The sequence below is a fragment of the Macadamia integrifolia genome, chromosome 2, assembly GCF_013358625.1.
Source record: "Macadamia integrifolia cultivar HAES 741 chromosome 2, SCU_Mint_v3, whole genome shotgun sequence".
Classification (NCBI taxonomy): Eukaryota; Viridiplantae; Streptophyta; class Magnoliopsida; order Proteales; family Proteaceae; genus Macadamia; species Macadamia integrifolia.
The window spans coordinates 21,849,086-21,872,606 of NC_056558.1; the positions used below are offsets into that span (position 1 = coordinate 21,849,086).

Genomic DNA, 23,521 nt, shown 5'->3' on the forward strand with positions numbered 1-23,521 from the left:
TGTTTATTCTTTACAACAATAAGCATGTCATCAACATAAAGCATCAACAAAATAATGGAATTATCACTTGACACTTTATAATAAACACAACTATCATACTCACTTCTTGTGTAGCCAATCTTCATCATATGGGAATCAAAGCTTAGGAGATTGCTTAAGACCATAAAGCGGCCTCTTAAGCAGACAAACATGATCTTCCTTTCCCTTCACCTTGAAATCTTCAGGCTACTCCATGTAAATCTGTTCCTCCAGGTCACCATGAAAAAATGCAATCTTCACATCAAGCTGTTCAAACTCCAAATCATACATGGCCACCAAAGCAAGTAATACCCGGATCGAAGTGTGTTTTACCACTGGAGAGAATATTTCATTGTAGTCTATCCCCTCTTTATGTGCATAGCCCTTGGCTACAAGTCTGGCCTTATACCTTTCACGCTCCTCAGATGCTGCCTCTTTCTTACGAAAGACCCATTTACACCCAATGATGTTTCTTCCCTTGGGTTTTTCCACAATATCACAAGTCTTGTTCTTCTGTAGAGACTCCATTTCCTCCATCATAGCTACCACCCATTTATCATGCTGCATATCACTCAAAGCATCATGGTAGGAAGATGGATCAACTTACAGTGAGGGCATAGGCAACCATGTCCTCAAACCCGTATCTCACAAGTGCTTTATGAGTACGCTTCCCTTTACCCTTTGCCACAGTATAGGGAACTTCTACTACTTCCTATTGTCCTGGTAAGTCACTGGATGACTCATTCTCTCTTGTTGTTTCTGACTCACCTAACTCTACCTGCACAGTAAAACCTTCTTTATTTTTATCAACTGCCTGTGAATTGCAATTTAACTTCACCGTATGAGACTCATCAAACACGTCCCTGCTAACCATAACTTTCTGTGAACTTGGATCCCACAACTTGAATCTCTTTACGCCTTTCTTAAAACAAAAAAAGATACACTGCTTAGACTTTGAGTCTTACTTGGAACATTGCTCACTCTCAACATGCGCATAGGCTGGACAGCCAAATATTTTTGGAATCTACTAGTTTTCCTGTCCATACCTCTTCTGGAATTTTACAATCAATCACCTTCTGATGGAAACCTGTTGATGAGGAAACATGCCATATTCACTGCTTCTGCCCAAAATCTCTCGCTCAACCCTGCATTCACCTCATACTCCGAGCTCTTTCTAGAAGTGTTATGTTCATCCTTTCAGCTATACCATTTTGCTATGGTGTCTTTAGAACCGTGAAGTGACGTGTAATCCCTTCACTTTTGCACAATTCTAAAAACGGCTTGTATATGTACTCCCCTCTATTATTTGTTCTCAAGTACTTAATTTTCTTTCTTGTCTTCCTTTCTACCTCAGCCTTCCATTCCTTAAATTTAGTGAACATCTCACTTTTATGCTTCATGAAGTAGATCCAAACTTTCCTCAAGTAATCATCAACAAAGGTCACGAAGTATTCTGCCCCACCTTTAGATTTGGTTGTTGATGGACACCATACATCGCTGTGTACATAATCAAGCACCCCTTTACTCTTATGTTTTGCAATTTTGAAACTAACCTTGCGCTGTTTCCCGAACACACAATACTTACAGAAGCTCAATTTACAAGTTTTCACTCCCTTCAACAGTTTCCTTTTATGAAGCTCCATCAATCCTCTTTCTCCCATATGCCCTAACCGCATATGCCACAGATAGGTATCATTTGTATCAGATCATGCATCTGTAGTCACAGATGCTCCACCTATAACTGTGCTCCCTCTGAGTCTGTATAAGTTTCCTGTTAGCTGTCCCTTCATGACAACCATAACACCCTTAATAACTTTGAAAACTCCACTTTCTGCTATGTACTTGCAATCATTTGTGTCAAGTGCCTCCAAAGATACTAAGTTTTTCCTTAATTCTGATACATGTCTCACATCTGCTAAAGTTCTTACTATCCCATCAAACATCTTGATTTTGATAGTGCCTATCTCAATGGTCTTGCATACAGCATCATTTCCCATTAGGACAGACCCACCATTATATGGTTGATATGTATCAAACCAATCCTTATGTGGACATATGTGATATGAACATCCAGAATCTAAAATCCAAGAATCAGAAGATTGATTCTTACATGATGATATAGAGAGTACATCTTCATCATCTCCATCTGAACTGTCAGCCACGCCAGCTTCCTCAGATGCCTCATTTACACCTTTCTTCTTCAAGCCCGCCTTCATCTTCAAGCACTCTCTCTTCAGATGACCTTCCTTCTTGTAATAGTAAGAAGAGACATTTATCTTTGCCCCTTTTGATTTCGATCGACTCTTCCCAGATCCCTTCTGATTTGATCTCCCTCTTTCCTGCTCCTTGTCACCTCTTAAAAGACTTTCTCCTTGAGATTTTGTACTACTGGCCTTCTTCCTTGTATCATTGGACATGAGGGCAGCCGTAACTTCATCCATCTCAAGGGTCTCCTTCCCGTACAAGAGAGCCGTTACCAGGTGATCACATGATTCTGGGAGCGACGACAGCAACAGTAATGCCTTGTCTTCATCCTCGATCTTAACCGCCAGGTTTGCAAGTTTACTTATGATCTGATTGAACATGTTAAGATGCTCTAATAGATCCGTACCTTCCTCCATCTGTAGAAAATACAATTGCTTCTTCACAAACAACTTGTTCGTTTAGGACTTCGTCATATAGATGCTTTCAAGTTTCGCCCATAACTGCGGTGTAGATTCGATACCCACAACATATTGTAGAGCATCATCAGAGAGATTCAATCGAATAGCACTTACTGCATTTTCTTCCATCTCTTCCCAATCTTCGTCAGTAATTTTTGTAGGTATCTCTGACTTCCGCAACAACGTTTTCACCAAACCATGTTGTATCAGAAGATCCTTTATCCTTTGACGCCAGAGGGTGAAATTGTTCTTCCCATTGAACCGCTTAATATCATACTTGACATTCGATCCCTTCCCTGCCATCGTGATAGTAAACCCTAGAAAACGGAAACCTAAAACTCTAATACCAATTTGTAGAAACGCAACCCTAAAACGATGCAGGAGACAATGAAAAAATAGAACAAACAATACACACGGATTTTAAGAGGTTCGGCAAGGTTGCCTACGTCCCCGGTGAAATGAGATCCTGCTTCACTATCAATGGAGAATAGGGTTACAGCACTCGTCCTCACACCTCTCAGTATTGCTTGCATTACAGAGAAAGAAACCCTCGCTGCAAATATATAGCAAAAAACCCTACTCCGGAAAGTACACAATTGCCCTCAAATAAAAAATTCGAGAGGGGGGCACAGGGAAACCTCCTGCCCCAACCCCCCCGGTTGGCTAATCGGCTAGCGGGACCCCCGTCCTACCTATCGAGACGCTGCACTAGTACTCCCTAGATTAAACTACGACGGAATACAAGACATCATACACCAACACCCATCACACATGCATAAGTGCAGCGCATATAAGCAGGGAAACAACAGGTGCAAGCCCAATTTTGCTACATAAGAGGTTTACCATAATCATTAAACAAAGCCGTTTTTCCAACAATGGGAATATATACGTAAGAACTTAAATATTTGCTAATGTAACAAAATATTTAGTTAGAACCTAGAAAAGTGACCCGATTGGTTTTTCTGTTTGAGAATTGTGGAGTAAAGAGTTGCAAGGAATTGCCAAAGAAAGATTCATTAGTTTTCCAATAGAAAGGCCTGATAGTCAATTAACAAGAAAATCTGCAGAAGCTACCAGATAAGATGCTTTTTTGTTTTCCACACAGAAATGAGGAACATTTACTTCTAGGGAAATAGAAGCATTATGAAGTTTCCATGCAAATTACTAAACTAAGCATAAGGAGCTCACCCTCCAGCTCTGACAAGCTTGGTTACTTGACTTCCAGCCCAAACCATCGCCATTACTTTGATAAATCTGCAATTTAAGTATGAAACTTAAAAGAGTAACAGGTCTAGATAATGAGCAATTTTTCCAAAAACATGTAAAAAATAAGTTGGCACCTCTTAACAGCTGCAGCATAACCCATTCTTCCAGGAGCTGGAGCAACATAAAACCTAGAAAGAGAGTGGAGAGGATGATTGTTAACATATATACTCAAAATATTCCCATGGCGAAAATCTTCATTTAGCAATTAAATTCACATCCATGAAACATACTATTTGTATCAAGCACAAGCCAGGCATGATCCAGTATGTGCACCAACAAGCATAAGGCTGCGCTCAGGACTTAATTAGTTTCGATGAATCTACTTAAAATTTTCATAATAATGTAACCAATACAAATTTGTTTTAAGACTTTATTCATAGTTTTCTTTCTAGTTACTCTAGTCATTTACTGTATTACTTAGATTAAATAACATAACCTGACAGTTTCGAGAAACACTGAGGAAACTGTCCTCCACTCTTTGACTTATTCAGGTTCAAGGCAATCCCGATGCAGATCTTCAGCATTTACAGGGTTGCCCTGATTCTGAAAGTAGTGTGTTCAACACATTTAAGCATAATGTAACAGCTATGTAATGCTTTAACAAAGTAACAAAAATCGGTTTTTGCATTATTGAAAACATAACAACAGATCAGCTCTATTCAAATCGTAGTATCAACCTTTTACTCACCAGAAAATGAGAAATGTGGTAAGATAATAGATGGTATTCAGCAGCCCATAAGACAATATTCCAGAAATCCCATATCTCCTCAATCCGTCCATCAACCTGATAAATTTCTTGTAAAATCCACCAACAAAATAAAACCATCAATAAAAAAGACAAGGAGCTAATGTCACCCAGAAAAATAAATACACAAATAAATTGGTTGACACATACTATGGGGTCCAGCGGAACAACTTATGATAATTCCTTAAGAGTTACAAACAGAAAGAAAAACAGAAAACCATGAAAAAGTTTCTATTCAGTAACCAAAAATATATGGTGATATTATAATTTATTTCTATAAAATATAGAGCTACAACTAATACGAATTTTATAATTAAAAAAAAAAAAAAAAAAAAAAAAAAAAAAAAAAAAACAAAACAACACAAAAAAACAGAAAAACAGAAAAAACAAAACAAAACAAAATCTATTTATGCAATACAAGGATTATGCATCAAACACCAGAACCAACAACCCAAATGCATGATGTGCATCAACCAAAAAAGTAACAGATTCCAGCTGGAAGAGAAACAGTTCCTATCTACCCCAACAGAATCTTTACACTCCATAACCAAATAAGAAAAATAAACATTTGACCGAATGCGAGTTGCACGTGACCCAGTGCAACAGGCATATGTTTAAGCCAGTGATTTGATTCCCTTATTAATGAAGACTAGGAGGGGACTGCAGAGAGGACTGCGAAGGGAATGGCCGGTTAAAATGGCATCTGCTGCAGAGTTCTCCTTCCTTTCAGAGTTTTCGGCTACATTTGCTCAGTGCTAATTGACCTCCTGTAACAGCCCATTTCGATGCAGTTGGAGGCATTCTCACGCCAATCCATGGTTCAAGATCTTGGCGAGCGGAGATCTCATTTTTTCAAATACCAAGACGAGTTGATAGGCGAGGTGTAAAAACAACAAGATCTCAACCGAGATCTCGAGATCTTGCCACTTAACTTGGCAAGTTAAGGTTTCGCTCCAAACTTGGTCCAACCAAGTCACTTAAAAGCAAGGTTTCGACCCCAACCAAGAAAATCTCGCTAGGGACTCGCTGGTTTCGCCCCTCTTTCTACTTTTTTTAAGCTGAGCCTCCCGCATGTGCGAGGTCCAGGAGGGTAGAAGTGTAATTAATCAAATATGAGAGGAATCACTTGGTACATAAAAAAGGGGAAGGACACCAATGGGATTCTTATTTATTGAGTAGAGATATACTTGGAAGACAAATAAGGGGTATCATCAAACTCTCCTTCCAAGCATCCAAATCGATTTGGTTTTAAGAGATGGCTCACAACCAACAGACCCCTTGATTACGACCCACAACCACGAGATTCCCAAATCTAAGAAGTTATCTCGTCAATGGCTAAATGAAACCAGGAGAAATGGTAACAGCAGAGTAGGTCTCAATTTAAGCTGATTTCCTCTCAAAATAGAAGCTTAGCAAGGCAGGCTCTAGGATTGAAATCTCACATAAGTCAAAGATACTGACACCCAAAGTATTAGAGATTGATGGGGTTCCAGCATGGTTTTAAGTATCGGTGCGTATCGTGCCGTATCGGCCGATACGTATCCGTATCGATAGGCATCGGCACGATACATACCGATACGCTACGGGGAATTTTGGGCCCCCTTTTACGTATCGCTGTATCGTGAGTATCGTACCGTACCGTACCGTATCGGTACCGATACATACGATACTCTACGATACGAACTTTTGAAAATCTGGAAATTCCCGAGAGTATCGGTATGTATCGACCGTATCGTGAAGTATCGAGCCGTATCGTACTGTATCGGTACCGTATCGGTACGTATCGACTGAAAATATGAAAATTCCCGTGAATGTGCCTTTTGTTGTTTGAACAAACACTTCAAACTCTCACCAATAGTTTTCTATATTTCTCTTCTTTCTTCCCCTTTGATTCACACACCTTTTTGGAGACTCAAATGGTAGATTGAAAGAAACATTGTCGAAGTGAATGGTTCAAAGAAGGAGAAAAACATAGTCCAAGAAGAACCTTGAACTTGAAAGTTGAAAAATTTGAATATTAAGTTCTTGAATCTTTACTCACTTTTTTCAACTTTAACCTTAGATTTTCAAGTTTTTTTACAAATCTAAGGTTCATCATAGGGGTGTCAACCGGTCGGGTCAGTTCGGTTTCGATCAGGCTTAATCGGGCTTAAAGACTTTCAAAGGCTACACCGTGTCCGCCCATTTAACTAATCGGGCTTAGTTATTGAGGGCATGGTACACTTTATATTCGGTCGGTCGGCCTCGGGCTATAATCGGGCCACCTTAATCGGGCTTTAGTCGGGCCTTAATTGGGCTACGGACATGTTTAATGTTAAACGGACCCTCTTTAAAATGTGCTCTTATATTCCGGCCCACTCATGCAAACCCAAAAAAATGACAATAAATTAATAAATGATACCAAATATAACCATTATTTAAAATATGAACATGTTTTTACTTTTTAGTTTTTACTTTCTAATTTGGGGGGTAAAATAGGTATTCTACAATCATTAAAGGGTCGGGCTAGGCCAGTGCACAATAGGCCGGTCTCGATCGGGTGTTAAACGGTCGGTCTCGGTCGGGCGCCCGACGGTCCAAGTAGCAAAACCAAGACCGACCGTTTATAAACGGGCCGGGCTCAAGCCCGACACGTTTAATAAACGGTCCGGGCTGGACCGGTCTATAAACTGTCGGTCCCGATCAGTTTAGTCGGTTCGGGCCACGAATTGACACCCCTAGTTCATCATACTTAGAATCACATTTTGTGCATCATTATTACATGAAATCATTGGATTTATAAGGATTTACAAACTTTTTTCAAGAGAAAATGAGGGTTTCAATTTATTTCAAATTTCTTAGATCTACTCATGCTCAATGATTAAAAATGTTTAGATTTTTTATATGTTATGTAAAAACAAGTGTTCTACAACTTCCATGGAAAATTTTGATTTTTCTCAAAAAAATATATTTGTCTATCAATACCATACCCTCATCATTTTGAACATTTTCAACTCAATATATTTGTCTATCAATACGATACCCTCCACTTAAGTATTTATGCATTCTACATGTTATATATAACTTTTTTTAACTGTTTTTTTATGCAAAAGTGTATAAAAATGTGTTCCCTATCCATTTATGTGCGTATCTTTAGCGTATCTTAGCGTATCTCCGATACGATACGATACCCTCCGATACGTATCTTAATTTTGACCGACCGATACCGATACTTTAATCCTTGGGTTCCAGCAACCATCTCAAACCAGCAAGTACGGCGCTTAAAGAGATTAGAGAGAAAAAAACAGTACCGTGCGAAAGGAAAAGAGGGAATAAGAGGGGAGAAGCTCATATATCAGCAATCCTTTGCTGGGCAGCAGTCATGCAAGTACGGAATTGCAGAAAGCCTAGTTTTTCTTTCTTTTTTTTCAACTAGGGTTTCATAGCCATTTTTTTCTTCTTCATTGCACTGATACCATGTAGCAAAATCAAATAAACCAGAATCCAAGAAGAAGAAAGGTAGAAAGAGAGAGCACGATGGAGATGGAGATGAAGAAGAGGGAGAGAGATATAGAACATGATGGGAATAGAGTACACTTATCGTGGTCTAGCCTCATACTCATATAATATTAAGTCATCTCTTAGTAGGAATCCTACATTCCTACTACGAGCCTTAAGTCTAATTACAATAAAGAGGACTAACTAGAAAGGAAATAACAACTAAAAGCATATTACAACTCAACATATTATCCCATCATCCCATGGTACACAACACTCCCCCTCACGGTACACTTTAACAAGTAAGGACCAGCAGATTACAACTCAACATCATCCCATCATCCCATGGTGATGGTACACAACACGCCCCCTCACCTACACTCTAACAAATAAGGACTGCTAATGTAGAACTAGAATCAACAAGTCAACCTAGTTCCAAAACAGCAGGATACTCCCAAAGAACACCCAATCAATCACCAAATAACTCAACAACAGTACAATAACAAAACTGAGTTAAATAGACAAGGATCAACTCAATTGATCCCAATAATTCAAAAGTTCTGTAACTGAATAATAACCAAGGAGTTAAGGCCTTAAATCACCAATTAACGACACTAAAACAATGAAGAATAAGACCAGCAACCAATCAGCAATATTCAGAACAGATTGACTAAAATTCTGGGCAGAAATTGAGCTAACTAGAATCGGCTAGAATAGGGAAAATTTTCATAACAATAAAATCCCTGGTCTGATGGCCTCCAAATTAGGATCAAACCACCCTCTCAATAGGCCTAACACTCGAACAGAATAGGAGAACCATCAAGTGGCTGGTTGTTCAGAACAATGATAGGTCGGTGGGAGAAATCTGGGGTTCTTAAAACCAGAATTGAAAAAGACCAGATCACTTACCTGAGATGGCTGAAGAGAATAATACTAAGAAGATCAGAAGATAGAGGGAACCACTCGGGCCTCTCACCGCAGAGTGTCGACCAGCCCCAAAGCCTTGATCAAACACAAGGTAGTCTCAGCAAAGACAGTGGCAGCAGCAAGCTCTTTTTTTGTTGTTTCATAAAAATCATTCTTCCTTTAGGAGTCTCCTTCTCTTTATTTATAATGTTGATGGGGTAGGGAATTACAAAATAGAAGGTCCCTCAAAAAGGAAACCAAATATTCTCCTAATACAATAGTTACTAAAAACTGAAATTAAAAACTAGTTGAAAAAGGAAACTAACTACTAATGACTTGACTCAACTAATAACTTGATTCCTAAGGAAACAAATATAACTCAAATCAAACCCAACTAAAATGGAAACTAATGAAAAAAGAAACAAACTAGTAATCCCGTAAGCAACCTTAAAGCTCCTCTTTTCATAAAAGTGGCCCATTAAGCTCCAAACCACATGGACTGAAGGCCCAACACATATACAACCCAATCCTAGACTTATTCCTAATAAAACAAGCCTAATTTGGTGAAGAGTCTGCATCAACTGCATTATCCTTAATTACTTAAAAGCCCCTTACTTTGCAAAGATAATGTTTTACCCCTACTTTAAATAGCAATTCCAGAACAGTCGTCCCTTAAATTTATTTACCCCTTTCTCTGAAGGTCCTTTTTTCCTTCCAATAAGGTCCTAAACTATTCTCCCAATTTGCAAGAATGCCAATGCTCCTAAAATTGAGTTATTTCTTATCTGTTTCTTATCTGTGTGCCCATAGCGATCCTAAATTTAGGTTTTGGAGCCCAAAGTTGCATTAGTATGGACATACATGGTAAAGATATATTATTGAATCTGGTCAAAAATTTGACATGTGACTAATCCACATCATACCCTAGACTAGATATCCAACAGTCAAAATTGTCGTAGCACCCTTCCACATTGCACAAATGAGGTATGCCGTCAACATATACCTTCTAGGTGGTGTACCAAGCTTTTCCCTTGGTGAATTTAAGCTGAATAAAATATTATAACATGAATAGACAACAGTTATGATATTAATCTTTTGGGATGGGTATTGGGAAACCCTTAAAATGGACCACAATGGGAGTATATTGAAGCTCAATTATCAAACTAAAACCAACAGATATAAACCTATAAAAAAAATCTAATAATGTCATGTAAAACAGTTGAAACACACCGAATTCGCTGAAACTACTAAAATTATCAAAATAAAAAAATAAAAAAATAAAAAAATAAAAAAAAGATATATATATATATATATATCTGTGAAAAAGTTAATTTGTTTTGTCACCAAAACACAAACACACTCTCCCCCCTCTCACCCCCAACTGGCATCACAACCTTAGAACTACCTCCAATATCTAGATTCTCTATTTGCACTCACAAGTCAAGGTAAGAAAGAAAAAACAATAAAAAATTGATGAAGGCCCCATTATAATATTTCAAGTACAGCAGTTCAAAAGAAGCAACAAAAACCATTTAAAATTAAGGAATAACCTGAACGGCCATCAGATTCAGAATAATTACCATAGGTCCTTCACAGTGACATTTATCCCAGCAACATATGAAATACTTGTGAAATAAATGAATTTGGTGATATTTTCACTCCTGTTTTTTGAATTGCTACTCTACTACTATATTTTAGCTTCAAAAAAAAAAAAAATTAGTTGGGGCATTAAAATAAACAGAAGAGCGATGCAATCCATTTGAGAGAAAAAATCATAGGACTCACCAAATCACGTTTCGAAAAAAATTCAGCAGCCTTTAGTTTTGACCAAAGAGGCAATGACACTGTAAAGTATAGTAGTAATTACTCTTTGAACGTAAGAGATCTTGAATGCTGACTTCCGTTGTTTCTTGTTGAGCCTAGAAAAAGAAACGTATAAAAGTAAGTTCTGGACACAACACAGAAAAAGGTAAATTCAACAGCTTATGCAAACCATATATCTTATTGTCTTCTACCAATTATCCTTCAACTTTCCCACTCAGGAATCTGAAAAACAACTCTTTAAGGCACAAAGTAGACTGTGTTCAGGAGGTTCTTAAGATATTTTCCCTTAAAATATTCCATTGCTTTGGAACAACTGACATAACTCATGGGCTAGTCATTACGATACAAATTGTCACAGGTGCCAATAAATATAGGTAAGTATTGTCGTTCTAGGACCATATAGGATGGATAACATGACCCATCGCTTTATTTAACCTTTCCTCCCCCCCCCCTTTTTTTTTCCTTGCTTTGATGAAATATGAAAAATCAACCAAGTCAAGCGACTCAAAATTAATTAAAGAAGTCACTATAGCCAATTCCTAGACTAAGATGCATCATATATTGAAGTCATCATGATATTCAATTTAATGGAGTCAAGTCAACTAGAGGGAGTTGGCATGGTTGTATCAGTTGCAAATATATTTCAGATATTAGTCTTACCCTCATTCTCAGCAGGTCGCCTACAGACATCTGAAATTTCATACTCCTGACCTTGAGACAAAGAACAACCATGAGACACAGCATGAAAATATGCACTAATCAGTGAAGCAAGATAGAGATAAACCAATGCCACATCACTATGATCAGTTCTTTGAGTAAGCCAAACTACAAAAAAGGGCCAAAAAATGTAGGTATGTTATATAGTATCCAAATTTGTCAATGCAGATCAATCTGGACATGATGCAGATAAGTCATTTAATGGGCTTATTTTATTGGGAAGCTTGGGTTGGGTTATGTATGTGTTGGGCCTTTGATCCCATGGGTTTTCTTTGTAATGGGCCACTGTAATAGGCCTAAAATAACGGTAGAAAGTAAGAAAACAGGATTTAATTCATTAGTTTAGTTAATCTTGTTTTGAGTCTATTTCCTTTGTTATTTCAGTTTTCTAGTCAGTTTAGGTTTCCCAGTTAGTTAGGGATTAGGTAGGCCTTTCCTTCTTAGTGTTTGAGTCAGTTTTGAGTATTCTATATAATTTTGTAAGGGGCTACAACATTAAATACGAATTTATTAATGAAAAAAAAAATTTGACTTATGTTGTTGTGCTGTCAGATGCAATTGGGAGAGATGTCTAAACCTGAGGGTGGGATGCCCATTCACTAGTTCTTCTCCACCTTCTCAACCCTCCATCGAATTATCTTTCTTCTCTTATTTTCTTTTTATTTGTTAGCTGTGAGAGAGTGTTTGAGAGCTAGAACCAAGCCTATTGGAGGACATTTTTTCTATTCAGCCAAAATTTTAGATCCTACCTGGGATTAGATCACTTGTGACCCAATCTTATATTATTTGGCATCAAAGCTAGCTAGACCAAAGATGGAGCCACGTGAATTTCGTGAAAAGCTTTCTTCATACATCTTCCTTGAATGGGTAAAAGAATTGTATGTCTACTTTGATTCCTACCACCTGACAGAGGCACAACAACTTCAATACATTTGTTTCAAGACCAGTGATTGTGTTCGAATACAATAGATAATCTGTGAAAGGCAACTTCAAGCTCAAGGTGGTGAGCCTAAAACTTAGGACGAGATGGAGTATAAGTTGGCAGGCATGTACCTATCTAAACATGAACGAAGTATGTACTTCCCTCCACCAGAGTTCCCTCCAATTACACCCCAGAAGCCACCCACAGGTGACGAGCATAAAGGAATTGTTTGACCACGTGGCCATTATGTTGCAATAAATTGCAAAGGAGCAAAAAGAGAATACACCTCCAACTAATGAACTAGAGTCAAAAGTTGAGGTTAGCGGTGAAATTCCAGCAATTGCTATTGCAAAGGAGCAAAAAGAGCTAGTCATTGATGTTCCCATCAACGAAACTCATGTGGAAGAATTCGAAAGCAACAAGGTTGCCACAATGGACAATGAAGATGAGACTAAGGAACTTGACACTACAACAACTGTGATGACTGTGAACAACCAAGAGGAAGATCCTAAAGAGCTTGAGATTAAAATTATGGAGGTCAAGACACAGTGGTTGAAGGCGTTCATATGGATGATCTCATGGATACATTTAAGGCTGTTGAAGTTGAGCATGTGGAGTTCGTCATCCCATTAAAATATCTTGAAGATCAAGCTCCTCACATTCTAGATTACATCCTTATTATCAAAGAGCTACCTGAATTTTTCTATGGCTTGAAGAGAGACATGCACCATGGTATAATCACCCTCACACTACAAAATTCGAGGATGAATTTTTTCCAAGAGAATGGCAAATTGATGCAGATAAGTCATTTAATGGGCTTATTTTATTGGGAATAAGCCTTGGGTTTGTTATGTATGTATTGGGGCTTTGATCCCATGGGTTTTCTTTGTAATGGTTCACTTTAATGAGCCTAAAATATGAGTAGAAAGTAAGAAAACGGGATTTAATTCATTAGTTTAGTTAAAGTCCTGTTTTGAGTCTATTTCCTTTGTTACTTTAGTTTTCTAGTCAGTTTAGATTTTCCAGTTAGTTAGGGATCGGGTCAGGCCTTTCCTTCTTAGTGTTTGAGTCAGTTTTGAGTCTTCTATATAATTTTGTAAGGGGTTACAACATTAAAGACGAATTTATTGACGAAAAAAAAAGATGGCTTATGTTGTTGTGCTATAGGATGCAATTGGGAGACCAATAATTGTGTTCGAATACAATGGAGAATCTGTGAAAGGCAACTTCAAGCTCAAGGTCGTGAGCCTAGAACTTAGGACGAGATGGAATATAAGTTGGCAGGCATGTACCCATCTAAACATGAACGAAGTATGTACTTTCCTCCACCAGAGTTCCCTCCAATTACACCCCAAAAGCCACCCACAGGTGACAAGAGCATGAAGGAATTGTTTGACCACGTGGCCATTATGTTGCAACAAATTGCAAAGGAGCAACAAGAGAAGACACCTCCAACCAATGAACTAGAGTCAAAAGTTGAGGTTAGTAGTGAAATTCCAGCAATTGCTATTGTCAAGGAAGAGCTTGTCATTGATGTTCCTATCAACGAGACTTATGTGGAAGAATTCGAAAGCAACAAGATTGCCACAATGGACAATGAAGATGAGACTGAGGAACTTGACACTACAACAACTGTGATGACTGTGAACAACCAAGAGGAAGATCCTAAAGAGCTTGAGATTAAAATTATGGAGGTCAAGACACAGTGGTTGAAAGCGTTCATATGGATGATCCCATGGATACATTTAAAGTTGTTGAAGTTGAGCATGTGGAGTTCGTCATCCCATTAAAATATCTTGAAGATCAAGCTCCTCACATTCTAGATTACATCCTTATTATCAAAGAGCTACCTGAATTTTTCTATGGCTTGAAGAGGGACATGCACCATGGTATAATCACCCTCATACTCTACAAAATTCGAGGACGAATTTTTCTAAGAGAATGGGCAAATTGATGCAGATAAGTCATTTAATGGGCTTATTTTATTGGGAATAAGCCTTGGGTTGGTTATGTATGTGTTGGGCCTTTAATCCCATGGGTTTTCTTTGTAATGGTCCACTTTAATGAGCCTAAAATATGGGTAGAAAGTAAGAAAACAGGATTTAATTCATTAGTTTAGTTAAAGTCCTGTTTTGAGTCTATTTCCTTTGTTATTTCAGTTTTCTAGTCAGTTTAGATTTCTCAGTTAGTTAGGGATTGGGTTAGGCCTTTCCTTCTTAGTGTTTGAGTCAGTTTTGAGTCTTCTATAAAATTTTGTAAGAGGCTACAACATTAAAGACGAATTTATTAATAAGAAAAAAGGGCTTATGTTGTTGTGCTGTGGGATGCAGTTGGGTGAGATGCCTAAACCTGAGGGTGAGATGCCCATTCACTAGTTCTTCTTCCCCCTTCTCAACCCTTCATCGAATTCTCTTTCTTTTCTTATTTTCTTTTTATTTGTTTGCTATGAGAGAGTGAGAGCTAAAACTAAGCCTATTGGAGACATCTTCCCCCTTCTACTCAGCCAAAATTTCAGATCCTGCCTGGGATTAGATCACTTGTGACCCAATCTTACATTAGGATAAAGACAAAAAAAAAAAATCCAGTCCCAGTTCAAGATTAGTAATCTTGATTATATGCATAAATGACATAAATTTGTCCATGTTAGCACCTACATTAGTAGTTTGTATCACCAATCCAAACAATTTTTTTACAATAAATTTTTAATTAGCATGCAATACATATACCAAAAAACCTAGTATAATAACCAAGGAAAAGCATTCTCTCACAAAGCCAAAGTTAAATGAGGAAAAAGATTAAACTTCCATGATTCAGAACCAAACTGTCTAGTATTGCAAAATACAAACCAACTAGCTCAAAGTATGCAAATCATATATACCGTGAAAGGACAGATATAATTTCTCTACTCAGCAATTAAAGTAAGCCTTGATATTCATCCAAGGAAAAAAAAAAACTAAAGCCTTGAGGCCCTTGAGAATTCTTAGGAGGGCCTAGAAAAAAGAGATATGTATCTCACTGTATCGTATTGATACCCACCGATACTGACATGTATCACCTGATGCAGATACAGCTGCACTTGACTAGTTGGACTAGCATAACCAGCTTTGGAAGCCAAGAGCCAATAAAAACCAGTCCATCCCAGGGTTTTGGTCCAACAAGGGTTGGAAGTAATTAGCAGTAATTTTTCATTTTATTTTGTCCTTTATTTCGCATAGTAGGAACGTAGGAGTTAGAGTTGGTTTTGACATTTTTTTCATTTATAACTTGCTTCCTAGTTTAGGCTAGCTTCTATTTCAATTGGTTTCTAATTGTCTTTTATGTTCACTATATATTGGTAGTAATCGATGGACAAGGTTAAAGCAAATTGAAGAATGAATTGAGAATTTGTTTGGTTTTGAGCTCTGTGAGAGTTTATGCTTCCCCTTTCCCCTGCTACTCTGATCTTCCCCTTCTTCTAAGGGCCCTCCATCAACTTGGTATCGAGCCAAAGGATCCTCCTTCGTTCTCTCTCCCTGTTCCACTTTCTCCCTTCTCTACTTGGTTCAGAGCCTTGAGTCTCCCATCCTCTTTCGAAGTCACTCTCTCTATTGAAGTCGAAGGCGTGAAGGCCTCTCCCCATCACCAATTTCCTTTGGGTAGACAATTTTTCCTCCCTCTCGCAGGTTTCAGACTCTAAAAAGGAAGAAACCCCCATTTCTTTGTCAGTATTTGAAACTCAATCCTTGATATTTTTCTTTATCCTTTTCTTTAATTATCTCCTTGTTTCCAGTTTTACCCCTACCTTCCCACCTTATTCTTAACTCTTTTTTTTTTTTTTTTTTTTTTTTTACTTGCTTTCCAAGTTTTACCCTTACCACATACGTTGCGGTTGCATTGTGTTTCTAATTGACTTTCTTCTAATTACCATTCTACCACTCACTTAAATATCTCCATTTAATTACCATTCTGCCACACTCCTCTCAACTTTCATATATTTCTTGTTCTGCCATTACCTGCGAGTGTTCTTTGCTTATCTCCACTATGGTAGCCAACAGTGAAGTTCTCCAACAGCTCAACTCCTATAAAGGTTAGACACTTAGACCGATGCAAAAATCGATGCCCTCACCACCATTGTCACTTCATTTCAGATAATGATGGAATCTATGCAAGCTTCTATTGATCGATTGGTGGCTGTAAATAGAGATATTATTTTCATACACTCTAGAGATTCTTCCAACTCCATCCCACAGGATCTGCCACCCCCACAACAGCATACACCACCACTGCCACTACCACTACCACCACCACTGCCACCCTATGGAACTTATCGATACGATGATTATGGAGATGAAAGAGCAGCAAAATTGGATGCTCTTGACTTTTATGGGGACAACAGTCCAAAATTGTACCAATACTAGATTCACAACTTAGAAACCTTCAGATAGTACGGGTTGACTGAGGCCCGAAAAATCTTGTTTGCATAGGCTAACTAAAAGGCATGGCGTATATATGGTGGGTCAAGCAATAGCAACAGAATCAAACCGCGGCATTGGGTTAGTCACTACATGGGCTGAAATGCATTAAGTTATGAACCAAAGATTTTTTTTCCTCTTGATTACAAACAACCACCTCAGGTTTGCACAGTTGAAACAGGCAAATCTAACAGTTAAAGAGTTTGTTGCTAGATTTTATTATCATGCCACTCATTTTGATTTTTAGTGGGATGAAGAAATTTTGGCGGCATAGTTTCTCAATGGTTTGCACCCTCAAATTAGTGTTACCCTTGCATCCAGTCCTGCCTATAATGAAAGATGTTGTACAAGTAGCATATTAGGTTGAGGAAAGTTTGAAACGCCCATATAATCGGAGAACTTTTACTAATACTTTTCCTCAAGGTATAAGTTCTATTCAGCAATAGCCTTCTACCTAGGAAAAGTCATTCAGTAGTCCACAAGCTAGTGCTTCATCTATGGCATCTTCACACCTTAGCTGACCCTACTTTCCATCTCGACATGATTTATCTTCGTCTTCACAGCCTAATCATCCATACTCTCCACCTCAGCGTTGTTCAGACAAACCTTCTGTGGCGAAAACGGATACTATTTAGTGCCACTTGTGCAAAGGATTCGGACATAGTGCTCAAAGTCCCAGCAGTTTGATTGCTTTTATTAATAAGGATTCTCCTTTACCTTGTATTCCGGAAGAGCAATTTGGTTTTGAAACAAATGATTTAAGGGAAGAGTGTGCTTCATGTGAAGTCAATGACACTCCCAGTGATGAGGACCCATATCCATTTTACGTCTTGGGTTGAGCACCCAGAAAGTCACTGAAGATGAACAATGGTGACGTAGCAGTATTTTCTAAAACCGTGTGAATTACAATGATCAACTATTAACCTTGGTTATTGATAGAGGTAGTTGCACTAATGTTGTCTTTGAAGATGTTCGTAAGCTGGGATTGAAGATAAAGCCACATTTAAATCCTTACAAGGTTCCTTATGTGAACATTAATCTTAAGATCATAGATAAGTGTTTGTTCACATATTCTATTGGTGGATTTTAAGGATACAGTCCAATGCAGCATCCTCCCTTTGAAGGTGTGACATATTCTTCTTAGTCGACCGTAGTTGTTTGACAAGAAAGTACAAAATTATGGCTATGCCAATACATGTTTTCAAACACAGCAACAAGATTATAAAGTTTCATCCTGCCAAAGATCTCCCCAAAATTTAGCTCAAAAGATGGTGGGATAGTTTCTCATTCAGTGTATTCCTTCAAATAGTCTCCTCAGTCCTTTTCTCATCTCGATGGAGTCGAGTTCTTTTCAAAGGAGAGTTGATGCAGATACGGCTACTTGACTGGTTGGACCAGCATAACTAACTTTGGAAGTCAAGAGCCAAGAAGAACCGGTCCAATCCAGGGTTTTGGTCCAACAAGGGTTGGAAGTAATTATTAGTAGTTTATTATTTTATTTTATGTCTTTTATTTCACAAAGTAGGGATGTAGGAGTTAGGGTCGGTTTAGACTTTGTTTCGCTTTATGACTCATTTCCTAGTTTAGGCTAGCTTTTATTTCAGTTAGTTTCTAATTGTCTTTTATTTTCACTATATATGGTTGTAATCGATGGACAAGGTTAGAGTGAATTGAAGAATGACTTAAGAATTGGTTTGGTTTTGTGCTCTATGAGAGTGTGTGTGCTTCCCCTTTCCCCTCTGCTACTCTAATCTTACCCAATACAATACGATAGGATACTGTAAACCTTATGTAAGAATACTAGTATGTAGGCCAGGTGTTTGACAAAACTCCACAGTAATACAACTGCTCAGCCTTATCCCAATTAAATGGGGTCGGCAACATGGATCCATGCAAAGACAAATAGAGAATAGTAATAAAAAAAAAAAAACAGGAAAACAGCAACAACAAATTAGTAAACTCCATCTAAAACAGGTCGGCTACATGAATCCTTGCCCTCTAATCAAATCTATTAAATGTCATACTTGGGGCAAGACCTAAACTATGCATGTCTTTCCTCACTACTTCTCCTATCGTCTTTTAGGCTTACCCCTTGCTCTTTCAATTCCTTCAATATGAATCAGATCGATCCTCCTTACCGGTACATCCCCAGGCATCTATTGAACATGGCCATGCCACCTCAAGCGACTTTCTCAAAGCTTATCATAAATCGGGGCAACTCCCAAAACAGCTCTAATATGGTCATTCCTTACTTTATCCTTCCTAGTTTTGCTACATATCCATCTCATCATCCTCATTTATCATACATATAGCTTAACTATATGACACTTCTTAACTGCCCAACATTCCGCCCCATACATCATAGTTGGTCGTACGACTGTCCGATAGAATTTTCCTTTAAGCTTTAAAGGAATACGATGGTAACACAACACTCCATACGCACCACTCCACTTCATCAATCCTACTCTAATTCTCTATGAAACGTCATCCTTTATATCACCTTTTTTATTTATGATTGACCTTAGATATCTAAAATAATCACTTTACGATATCTCTCTTCAAAACTCTATAGTCAATATATTGGATAATTAGAAGCATTTGCATGCAAGGATTAAAGTATCAGTTATCGATCGCCACATCGATCGGCCAAAATTAAGATACGTATCGGAGGGTATCATATTGGTAAGGGCTGATACAGATACGTATCAGCCGATACGGTACAATATGTACCGATACTTAAAACCATGTTTGCATATGCCATTTGATTGTATCATTGTATGATATCAAATAAATGCTTGACAGAGGGTTTGTAGCCAAGGATTAAAATATCGGTATCGGTCGCTATATCGTTCATCCAAAATGAAGATATGTATCGGAGGGTATCGTATCTTATTAGAGATACGCTAAGATACGCTAAAAATATGCATATAAATGGATAAGAAATATTTTTTTATATACTTTTGCATAAAAAAAAAAAAAAAAAAAAAAACTATATACAACATGTATTATGCATAAACATTAAATTGAGAGTATTGCACTAAGAATCCAAGGTTTGTAGTTGTCCCATAAATGTAGAATCCTTATTCTCAACCTTGATTTGTACTTTAGTTAAAGAGAAAAACTGTTTGGCAGTAACTTTGGAATAAAAACCCTCAAAAATTGTGTTTTTCTAATGTACATTTCACCTCAATTTTTAATTTTACATAGAGTATCGGTACGTATCGGTGTGTATCGTATCGTACCGATGTGTATCGGTGCGTATCGGTGTGTATCAGTATGTATCGTAGGATACATATCACTACAAAAGGATTTAAAAAATTCCGTGTATCGTATCGGTAGTATCGCATCGGTAAAGGGCCGATACAGATTCGTATCAGCCGATACGGTACGATACATACCGATACTTTAAACCATGTTTGTAGCTCCTTTGCGGTGGGTGATGCATAAGTTGGGGGATGGTGGTCCTTTGTAGTGGGAGCTACATAAATCCGGGGGTTGGTGCTCCTTTGTGGTGGGTGCCACGTAAATTGGGTGCTGCTAAAAGTGATTCGTATTGTGTGGTATATTTGGGCTGGTTTTGGGTTGCAGCCCAAACAGTCATTTGCAACGTAGACATAGCCACACTAGGAAACCACGTATACTCTGTGTTGTGGCTTGCTCTCTCTTGTCGTTTATGCTCTGTATGTGACTGTGTGGATGTGGTGAATGTGTGCCAGCTCTACGTGTGAGAATCCCCCCCCCCCCCCGGTGACAGCATATGTTCAACAGCCCATCAACTCAAAAGTTAAGAACATCTAAATGGTAGAAGGTAGAAACCTCTTGAATGGGCTAAAGGATGGGAGATTACCGTACTGGTCTAGATTGTTCACACCATAGTAATATTCACCATTAAAGGTGCAAAGGTTTTCAACCAAATTGCTATACTAAAATCTGAACTACAGTAATTTAAACTCTGACCTTAATTGAGTTTTTTAACATCCAATATTTTAAAAATCAGAAGGGAAATTCTTACTTGGCCACAACAAAAAGCAGGAAGGGGAGGAATAGATGTTTGCAAATTGACTTTGAAAAACAGTGAATCACAACCCAATACAGACCTAAATCCGCCATGTACCAGAACCCAAACTAAGTGACCCAGATAAATTATCTTGCTCCACCCTGCATTGGCCTTACAAAATCTTAAGCAAAGAAGGGAATGTTGAAGGAATGATGTTAGGTAACTGAAAATTGAATCAATAAGGAGGGCATTTTCTATTCTTCTACTCCCAGTTTTCTTGTGGAAATCGATTCCCATCAGGCAAAATGTCAAATTTTTAGCCCTTAGGGAACAAATAGGAGATAGCATAGACGGATTCCATGTCTATGTTATCTCCACCACAGACAAGGACTAATGGAATGAAATTAATAGCAGAATAAATTTTGAAAAGCAAATAAGCTTGCAAAATATTGCAACAGAAAGGGATTACTGCTTCTTTCGTCTTTTCTAATTACAGTGCAGACTTTCCAAACATTCATAAACGTACATATCACAATTAAACAAGAAAAACTAAATTTCTGAATATTAGACTATACTTTCGTAATCAAACAATAACTTACATTGCCACTGTCGATTCTTGAACATAGGAGTTGAGTTTTAGATTGTTCCTTGACAGAACTACTCGATTTTAGGAAGCCAAAACGCGTGGAAACCCCAGAAATGCTCATATCTGATAATTTACTGCAACCCTAAGGAAGCAGCTCCATTCAAGTCGGAGAAAACAGAATGGGAATTTAGAAGAAAAGCTTTAGAAAGAGTGTTTGCTCACCTGAGACGAGACCGAAATTTGGCTGCTAGAGATTGGCAAAGGGAATGCCATCAGCTTCACCGGTGAGGGTCCTGAGGGACGAACGATAGCAGAATCAAGAGAGATGATAATGATGTGTTCAACCAAGGTTTTTTTTTTTTTTNACATACGTTGCAGTTGCATTGTGTTTCTAATTGACTTTCTTCTAATTACCATTCTACCACTCACTTAAATATCTCCATTTAATTACCATTCTGCCACACTCCTCTCAACTTTCATAAATTTCTTGTTCTGCCATTACCTGCGAGTGTTCTTTGCTTATCTCCACTATGGTAGCCAACAGTGAAGTTCTCCAACGGCTCAACTCCTATAAAGGTTAGACACTTAGACCGATGCAAAAATCGATGCCCTCACCACCATTGTCACTTCCTTTCAGATAATGATGGAATCTATGCAAGCTTCTATTGATCGATTGGTGGCTATAAATAGAGATATTATTTTCATACACTCTAGAGATTCTTCCAACTCCATCCCACAGGATCTGCCACCCCCACAACAGCATACACCACCACTGCCAATACCACCACCATTACCACCCTATGGAACTGATCGATATAATGATTATGGAGATGAAAGAGCAGCAAAATTGGATGCTCTTGACTTTTATGGGGACAACCGTCCAAAATTGTACCGATACTAGATTCACAACTTAGAAACCTTTAGATAGTACGGGTTGAAGAGGCCCGAAAAATCTTGTTTGCATAGGCTAACTAAAAGGCATGGCATATACATGGTGGGTCAAGCAATAGCAACAGAATCAAACCGCGGCATTGGGTTAGTCACTACATGGGCTGAAATGCATTAAGTTATGAACCAAAGATTTTTTTTCCTCTTGATTACAAACAACACATGCACCTCAAGTTTGCACAGTTGAAATAGGAAAATCTAACAGTTAAAGAGTTTGTTGCTAGATTTTATTATTATGCCACTCATTTTGATTTTTAGTGGGATGAAGAAATTTTGGCGGCATAGTTTCTCAATGGTTTGCACCCTCAAATTAGTGTTACCCTTGCATCCAGTCCTGCCTATAATGAAAGATGTTGTACAAGTAGCATATTAAGTTGAGGAAAGTCTGAAACGCCCATATAATCGGAGAACTTTTACTAATACTTTTTCTCAAGGTATAAGTTCTATTCAGCAATAGCCTTCTACCAAGGAAAAGTCATTCAGTAGTCCACAAGCTAGTGCTTCATCTATGGCATCTTCACACCCTAGCTGACCCTACTTTCCATCTCGACGTGATTTATCTTTGTCTTCACAGCCTAATCATCCATACTCTCCACCTCAGCGTTGTTCAGACAAACCTTCTGTGGCGAAAACAGATACTATTTAGTGCCACTTGTGCAAAGGATTCGGACATAGTGCTCAAAGTCCCAGTAGTTTGATTGCTTTTATTAATAAGGATTCTCCTTTACCTTATATTCCGGAAGAGCAATTTGGTTCTGAAACAGATGATTTAAGGGAAGAGTGTGCGTCATGTGAAGTCAATGACACTCCCTGTGATGAGGACCCATATCCATTTTACATCTTGTGTTGAGCACCCAGAAAGTCACTAAAGATGAAGATTGGTGACGTAGTAGTATTTTCTAAAATCGTGTGAATTGCAATGATCAACTATTAACCTTGGTTATTGATAGAGGTAATTGCACTAATGTTGTCTTTGAAGATGTTCCTAAGCTGGGATTGAA

At 38.1% G+C, this 23,521-nt stretch overlaps 1 protein-coding gene across 6 annotated transcripts in view; it reads right to left on the minus strand.

Annotated features, from left to right (window-relative positions):
- LOC122071926 overlaps nt 1-21,933 on the minus strand; it is a 34,107-nt gene extending 12,174 nt beyond the window's left edge. The window contains exons 1-7 of one of the 6 annotated variants that reach the window (XM_042636414.1): nt 21,795-21,933; nt 21,586-21,714; nt 11,560-11,610; nt 10,943-10,994; nt 4,636-4,731; nt 4,022-4,075; nt 3,870-3,935 (exon numbers count right to left, since the gene is read on the minus strand). In XM_042636414.1, coding sequence (XP_042492348.1) covers nt 3,870-3,935; nt 4,022-4,075; nt 4,636-4,731; nt 10,943-10,994; nt 11,560-11,610; nt 21,586-21,610 — 344 coding nt within the window. In that variant the 5' untranslated portion in view covers nt 21,611-21,714; nt 21,795-21,933. The remainder of the gene's footprint in view (nt 1-3,869; nt 3,936-4,021; nt 4,076-4,635; nt 4,732-10,942; nt 10,995-11,559; nt 11,611-21,585; nt 21,715-21,794) is intronic. The other 5 variants (XM_042636410.1, XM_042636412.1, XM_042636415.1 and 2 more) reach the window with 5 other exon arrangements.
- Between the last annotated feature and the right edge of the window lie 1,588 nt (nt 21,934-23,521).